We start from the raw sequence: 7,482 nt of genomic DNA on the forward strand, positions 1-7,482 counted from the left end.
GTGGAGACTGCTCTGATATGGGAAGCAGAGCAGAGCTTTTTTCTTCCTTTGAGAGTTTTTAACTCTTTAAACCATATACTTGACGCCACCACCACCCCGTCATTTTTAAAAAGTGTGTTCACTTCCCATTCTGCACAACCTCAGTATCCCTATTCGTGGAAAGAGAAAAATCAGAGGCACTTACCAATAGCCATCTGGGAGCAAGTTGTGGGGGTCACAGAAGACATCAATCTAGAAAGAGGCAAGAGATGAGGGAGAGGATTGAAATAGTTTAGTACTGGGATTTGTTTGTTTATTTTTAGAACCAATGCTTTTCTTTTTACTAGGATTCTTTCCATCCCACATTGTTCCTCAAAGGCCCTTCTAGCATAGAGATTTCAAAAAATTGCCCCCCCCCATCCCCATATACGCACCGATACTCCTCACCCACCCACCCACCACCAGCTCTCACAAGCTGCCACGCAGCTGACTGGGAAAGAAAAGGGAGCGAGAAGGGTGGTGTCTCTAAGGGATTTAACCTCCTACCCTCATTGACATGACGCCACCCCCTCCCTCCAAAGACTGGGACGGCGCCTCCATTTTTGTTTTGGGGAGGAATGGCAGGAGCTCGTGGATAGAAGGGGTCAAAGGAAACGGTGGTTATCACCTTTGAGGGGGAAAGGGGTGCTATCCTCCCTCCTTCCCTTTCCTTCAGTCTGCACCCCCTGCAACCCCCCCCCTTCCCCGGGTCTCCCCCCCCCCCTTGTTGCTAAGGCCCGGACCGTCATCCCAGCAACAGCCTCAGTCATGTGACCGGCAATGGCGGCGCTGACGAGAGGTAGGTGAGCCCGGCGCCCCCCACACCCACCGCGCGCCCCCCGGTCCTGCTCGCACCCCTCGCACGCCCCCAGCTCCCCCTGTACCCCCTCCTCCCTCCGCGAGTGGCGCCAGAGGTCCCCCTCCGTGCCCGGCTGACCATCTTCTAGCACCCTCCAGCTTTGGCCTCTATTTGGGGGTTCTGAGGGCCGCGACTGGACCGACATGCACCCCCACCCAGTGGGGGACTCGGGGATTTCGGCGAGTGGGGGATGTGGGGAGTTGGTTCCTGGTCGGGTGTTGGAGGAGGTCTTGGGGGGAGGGGTGCAGCTGCCTCTGTGGATGTCCCCAGGGACCCTTGCCCTTCCTGGCTGTCCCTGCCGCCGGCCTCTGTTTGGAGGGAGGGACTGGCCCCGTGTCCGGCCTGGGTTGCCCCAGAGGAACCACAGACCCAGACTAAACTGTGGCCCCGCCTCCCTTTTCTGTGCCAGCAGGACTTGGAGCTAGGACACCTCGGTCCTGGGTCCTCTTTGATGGGGAGGGGGGGTGTTCCACTGTGGAACTGTGTATGGGCTGAGGCTCTAGGGTTCCAGCGTCACTTTCTGAATCTCGAGGTGCATCTGGCCTTGAGGGGACTATGACGGAGGCACAAACGGACAGCCGCTCCTTTTTGGATCATTCAAGAAATTGAGGTCACACTAATGGTCCTCTTTCTATTTGAGCTGCATTTGGAGGTGTTGTGGGGACAGCCCAGTCGCTGAATGTGACAAGACTCAGGAAACATCAGGCTCTTCCAGCTGAGCCCCTGCTTGAGCCTCGCCCCTCCCTAAATGCTAGACTAGGAAGCTGACAGGCAGGGCAGCATGTGCTGGCTTTAAAAGGTGACAATGAGAACTTTGTTATTGCAGGGGCTGCTGCCACTTTGTTCACATCCCTAAAGGACTTCAGCAGAAGGGACTAAATTAGCTCTCAAAGAAGCCTTCCTGGCAATAGGGGTTGGATTATTTGGGAATGTGGAGCAGGGCTAGGAGTTAGGGAGCATAGGATATATCCCTGTCCATGTGATCTGAGGGAGGTGGCAAGAAAGACCTCCATCTCTGTGGGCTTTTTCTTTCCTGACTTCTCTTATCTGCACACTAGACTTTCTTGAAAGCCTCAGAGTTGGGAAAGAAAAGAGGAAGGTTAGCACGTTGAAGTTCCTTCTTCAGCAACTTGGGGAGAGGTTGGGGATGGAATTTTGTGGGGGAGAAGGAGGAAAAATGGAAGAGGAGTTTTGTTTCTGGGCTGTCTGGGGGAAATGTTAACATTTGCCATTACAACTCTTTATTCCCTCCCTTCCCCCAGTCCTGGTCAGCTGAGTGTGGAAATAGCGGGATTTCTGCTGCCATATTTTTCGATGGGCTTTCCAGGTACCTGCCCTGCAAGAGAACCTCAATTTTCACCCTTAAATTGGTTCCCTTCATTCTATGTTCCAAGTAATGCCTCTCCAGTAACTTACATGCAGGTTTCTGTCTCTGTTAATGGGCTGTTGAGTTGGGGCCTTGTGGTGACTGGGGGAAGAGGCTTCTCAATTTCCCTCCTTTTCTTTTCTGCCCCACCAGGTCACACAGCCTACAAGTAAGGAGCAGGGAAAGAGAGAGTGAGACTGCATGCCAATTCTAAGCTCTTCAGGATCAAAGTGAGCAAAAAGAAGGGTCGAAAAGTCTCCCTCCCCTTTAAAGAGCCTATTTTTCACCTAGAGGAAGGGAGGGGGCAGATTGTTTTTGTGATCATGGAAGAAATGAAAGGAGAACCAAGACTGAGGCTTGGCTTAGATGATAATGAAGTTATGGAAACTTTTTTGCTCTTCAATGGGTTCTGGGGTTTGGAAAATAAGGGGAGATAGAAAATGTATTTGGGGGAGGAGTTGGGGGTTGGACTTTGAGAGAATAGAGGTAATACAGTGTTTGGAAGGACCCTGAAGTAGGAAGCACTGATATTTGTCAAATGGGGACCTCCCACGCTGAGTCCCTTTCACCCTGGGGGCAGTGTCGTTCGTCCTGTCCAGAATGGCAGCCTGTGGAGGCACCTGCAAGAACAAAGTGACTGTCTCCAAGCCTGTGTGGGACTTCCTGAGCAAAGAGACCCCAGCCCGGCTGGCCCGGCTTCGGGAGGAGCACCGTGTGTCCATCCTCATAGATGGCGAGACTTCTGACATCTATGTTCTCCAGCTTTCCCCACAGGGGCCTCCCCCGGCTCCTCCCAATGGGCTCTACCTGGCCCGGAAGGCTCTCAAGGGGCTGCTAAAAGAGGCAGAGAAAGAGCTGAAGAAAGCTCAGAGGCAGGGGGAGCTTATGGGCTGCCTGGCTTTGGGGAGTGGGGGGGAGCACCCTGAGCTGCACCGCCCAGGCCCGCCCCCTCTCCGAGCAGCCCCCCTCCTGCCCCCAGGGGCACGGGGGCTCCCCCCTCCTCCTCCTCCCCTGCCCCCTCCTCTTCCTCCCCGCCTCCGGGACGAGGCAGAAGAGCAGGAGAGCACCTGCCCCATCTGTCTGGGGGAGATCCAGAACGCCAAGACATTGGAGAAGTGCCGGCATTCATTCTGCGAGGGCTGCATCACTCGGGCCCTGCAGGTGAAAAAGGCCTGCCCCATGTGTGGCCGCTTCTATGGGCAGCTGGTGGGCAACCAGCCCCAGAATGGGCGGATGCTGGTCTCTAAGGACGCCACCCTTCTACTGCCCAGCTATGAGAAGTATGGCACCATTGTCATCCAGTATGTCTTCCCGCCCGGTGTCCAGGGGGTAAGAAGACGACGACTTGCCCTTACCCTTTGGTTTTTCCCAAGCTCATTCTCTGACCTCGGAAAACTGGGAGAGGGTAGGTGTGTTTGTTAGATGTGATCCAGTCTTGCCGTCTCCAGTATGCCTTCCTACCCAGTGCCATGGAGCTAGGAGATCCCTTTGAGGCACAGCTTTTCCAACCCCATGACCCAGGGCACACACGAAAATCAGATATGAGGGAAAGGAATTGTGTACTATTTCTTTGATGAACGTGGATGTTGACAAATAGGCAGAGGTAACTTCTGTGGAGATGGTGGCTCAGGTACAGGCAGGCATGAGAAGGGATCTGAGCATTATTACTCTGTTCCAGATTTATGAGAGTAAAACCTTGATGATGGTGGAAGGTAAAAACAGGAGTGGTGAAGGGCCTACAGGTGTCCTCCTGCTGGTCAAAAAGGAAGGAACGTCCAATTCTGGTTGCAGAGGGATGAGGAAGCTCTGAAGAAGAGTAATAGAAAAATTGAACAGGTTAGACGGTCTCAGAAGCATCAGGAGTGTTTTCAGGTGGAGAAAGGAAGGCTGAAAGAGAAATTATTCTCAGTCTTCACATTTCTGCTGAGTTATCTGGAGAGTAAGGACCATCTATCTTCCATCACTTCTGAGAATCCATTTGTTGCTGAATTGAGACTTGAGGGATTGAGACAACAGAAAGAATTGCTTAGCAATAAGGATTATGTCCAGAAACAGGCTCTTGCTGCCCAGGCCCTAGAGTCTCTCCCTCCCTGGAAGGCTGTCAGCCTGCTGCTGCCCTGTCAGTGTTAGCTGGGAGTGCACAGGCAGAAGGGTGGCAGGATGACCCTCCATTGGCATCTGGGCCTTCACATGTCCAGCTGCTCACTGCCTACTCTGCTTCCCCTTCCTCCCAGGCTGAACACCCAAACCCAGGAGTTCGGTATCCTGGAACCACACGGGTGGCCTACCTCCCGGACTGCCCCGAGGGCAACAAGGTGCTGACCCTGTTCCGCAAGGCATTTGACCAGCGTCTCACCTTCACTATCGGCACGTCCATGACCACAGGGAGACCGAATGTCATCACCTGGAACGACATCCATCACAAGACCAGCTGCACAGGGGGACCCCAGCTGTGCGACACCTCTTCATTTCCCTTCCCTTGGCTCCTCCCCTTTTCTCCATTTCCATGGAGGAAACATCAACCCCCTCACCCTGGGAGCCTCCTAACTGGAGAGGACCACCTCCAAGTTGTTCAACCGTCTCTTCCATCCCAGTCTCTCCTAAACATGTTACCTGGGCCATATGTGCCCAGCTTAACCTACATAGATTAGCAGAATTGGGCTAAATTATCTTGGGTTTGGAGGACCCCCCTTGGGGCAGGAGGGAAGGGGGTTCTGAATGGGCTCTCTACTGAGCCACCCAGAATGAGGGTGAGCATGGGGATGATATGAGCAAGCCCAAACCACTAACCCCGACCCTCATTTCTCTTTGCTCCCAGGTTTGGGTACCCAGACCCCACCTACCTGACCCGGGTGCAAGAGGAATTGAGAGCCAAGGGTATCACAGATGACTGAAGGATCCCTTTTGCAAAGGCCCCTGCCATCCTCTACTAGGACCCAATGGAAGCCTCTGTTCTCCTTTTTCCCCCTTTCTCCCCATACCACACAAATAGGGGACCTGTCTGACTGGGGAGGGAGTTCAGAGGGGGAGGGGGCAATCCCTTCCCTTGTCCCCTGCTGGCCAAATGCTTCAGTGCAGTATGAGCCACTCCCTTCTGGTAGAGGCTGATCTCCGAGGTTCTGCACCCTCCTCCCCATGTACATATTTCCTGCCCCTTCCATTGCCCTTGGCTTTTTTCTGGTATGTGCTGTGCTCCAGTGACTAAGCTGAGAAAGGACCTGGGTGGGGAGGAGAGGGTCTCTTGACACCCCCACCTCCACCCACTACTTCACTGCTGAACTTCTGGTGTGGGGGAGGAGGAATTGGGCTTGATGTGAGCCCCCCATGGAGCCAGCTTTGTGTGTATTCATCAGATACAATTCTTCAACCTTAACCTTGTCCTTTCTCTCCCTTGTCTATGTCTCTGTCAGTCTCTCTTTCTCCCGCTCTTCTCTGCCCCCTATAAGGAGCCTCCTTACCCTGTTCTGGAATCCCCGCCAGACTGTAGCTTTTAATTTAATAAAAATAAAGTAAAATATGCAACTCTCTATGCCACACCCGTTCTGTTCCATTGACAGGGTGAGGGTGGAGGTGGTGTGGGGAGCAGGACCCGCTGAGAAGGGAAAGGGTGGTGATGGGGAAATACCCAAGTGCCTTCGCTGTCCCTCTGCCTCCTGGGAATCTGGGGAAACGGGATACACTTAGTGGGCTTTGCAATAACACTACGAAGCCCTGGGTCACGCTTCGATGTTGGAATCAGGATTCAGAGGGGTTTGTTTGTTGTTGAACTATGGTTATAGAGAAAGGAACAACCCTACCCACTTTGCGAAGTTTGGCTGGGGTGGGAGTGGGGGCGGAGCCGGGCAGGGGGCGGATTCAGCAGCAGCAACTCCCCGGACGCGCGCAGGCCTCAGAGCCCCCCAGCTTCCGTGCCCCCTCGGCCCTGAAACTTGGATCAGGGTAGGGGTCCAGCATGAAGCCCCCGGACCGCCCCGCCCCTGGCCGCACTGACCGGATACTGGGGGTTATGGGGGGCATGCTGCGCGCATGCGCCTTACCCGGGCAGGAGGGGGTAAGAAACGGGGGCCGCGGCGGGGTCTCAGGTCTTTAGGGGCCTTCAAGAGGGCTACATCCCACAACTCGATTTACCCGCAAACAGGAGTTCTGCGGGCCAGTCGCAGAAACGCACGAGTTCCGTTACGAGGGCATAGCCACATTCTGGGCGACCCTTTTTATGACAATGTGGATTTTGACAGGAGGGAGAAGGGGAAGGGGGAGGTCAAGGCTACCTAGGAGGACGGGTTCCTTACGGCCATTCTGTCCCTGCAGCCCCCGAAAAGAAGCTCCCCAGGGCTGGGGTGTACTGAGCCAGAGTCTGACTGTACGGAGGGGGATCAGAGAGGGGAGAGCGAACGTGAGGTCCTCGCCTGGGCTCTGCAGCCCGGTAAGAAGCTGGGGGTGGGGTGGGGTGGGGCACAGCTTGTCGTCCTGCGCAAAGTGGCGAATTCAAAATTATTCTGCTCTTATTAGCATAAAGGCTCGCATCTAATTTGCATGAGGCCCATTTAATCGCAGAGACCTCTTCGCTTCTCCTTGCCCTCTAGTCCGATGTGTGTCCCCTATCTCAGCCTGTCCCGAGCCCCCGCAGGCGGAGTGTCCCCGCGCCCCACCCCTGGATCCTTGCCAGCCCGGGCTCCAGGACTTCGCCTTAATTGGTGATTAGTCTTAGCTGGAGTCCCGGGGCCTGAAGGAAAGAAGGGTCCGGCAAGAGGGCGGCACCTGGGCTGTGTTCCCCACAAAGAGCTCCCAATACACGCACCCCCACCGGCGGGCCTTGTACACCCCCGCGCGTCCGGGAACAGCCCCAACCCCAGGACATCTTCGCACAGGCCAAGGCCCCGTCCACCCAGTCCTCCTCTACTGTAGAGGACGAGGGGCAACCCGGACGGACTCCGCCGCCGGGCTTAACCCCCACCCCGGTGCTCCGCAGTCAGAACTCAAGATGCGGGAGGGAGGGGAGCCCGGGGCGGGGGAGCCCGGGCTGGGGAGGAGGGGCGGAGGCGCTGAGGACGTGGAGTGGGAACGTGGTGTGGGCGCCTGGGGGAGGGGGCTTGGGGCGGGAACCGGGCACAGGCCGGAGGGGGAACGCGAGCGAGAGGGCGGAGCTGGGCCGCAGAGGCCCCTCCCCGTGGCGGCACCGCGGCCGGGCCTGTTATTCGGCTCGCTGCTCGGCCGGGACCCGCGCAGCGCCAGTGGCTCC

The 7,482-nt window shown here is 55.9% G+C and overlaps 2 protein-coding genes and 1 long non-coding RNA gene across 6 annotated transcripts in view; 2 read left to right on the forward strand and 1 right to left on the reverse strand.

The window, feature by feature from the left end:
- Nucleotides 1–576: 576 nt before the first annotated feature.
- Nucleotides 577–5,772, forward strand: DTX3 (deltex 3, E3 ubiquitin ligase). Of its 3 annotated transcripts, XM_008577415.1 has the most exons (6): nt 577–817; nt 2,140–2,204; nt 2,397–2,473; nt 2,824–3,572; nt 4,478–4,695; nt 5,062–5,772. In XM_008577415.1, coding segments are annotated over exons 3-6 (1,044 nt in total). In that variant the 5' UTR covers nt 577–817; nt 2,140–2,204; nt 2,397–2,472; the 3' UTR covers nt 5,138–5,772. The 3 variants fall into 3 exon arrangements, with proteins under 3 accessions (XP_008575637.1, XP_008575635.1, XP_008575636.1); XM_008577413.1 differs by having other exon boundaries at nt 746–817; nt 4,478–5,772; XM_008577414.1 differs by lacking the exon at nt 577–817 and adding an exon at nt 1,162–1,976 and having other exon boundaries at nt 4,478–5,772.
- Nucleotides 3,786–7,482, reverse strand: part of LOC103594209 — a 10,467-nt gene continuing 6,770 nt past the window's right edge. The window contains exon 2 of the long non-coding RNA XR_550828.1: nt 3,786–4,049. This is a non-coding gene — a long non-coding RNA (uncharacterized LOC103594209). The remainder of the gene's footprint in view (nt 4,050–7,482) is intronic.
- Nucleotides 6,159–7,482, forward strand: part of ARHGEF25 (Rho guanine nucleotide exchange factor (GEF) 25) — a 7,419-nt gene continuing 6,095 nt past the window's right edge. The window contains exons 1-2 of one of the 2 annotated variants that reach the window (XM_008577410.1): nt 6,159–6,294; nt 6,552–6,666. In XM_008577410.1, the coding sequence (XP_008575632.1) occupies nt 6,196–6,294; nt 6,552–6,666 (214 nt within the window). In that variant the 5' untranslated portion in view covers nt 6,159–6,195. The remainder of the gene's footprint in view (nt 6,295–6,551; nt 6,667–7,482) is intronic. The other variant, XM_008577411.1, reaches the window with a different exon arrangement.

This window comes from Galeopterus variegatus, unplaced genomic scaffold (assembly GCF_000696425.1).
Source record: "Galeopterus variegatus unplaced genomic scaffold, G_variegatus-3.0.2 Scaffold1505, whole genome shotgun sequence".
NCBI classification, from domain to species: Eukaryota; Metazoa; Chordata; class Mammalia; order Dermoptera; family Cynocephalidae; genus Galeopterus; species Galeopterus variegatus.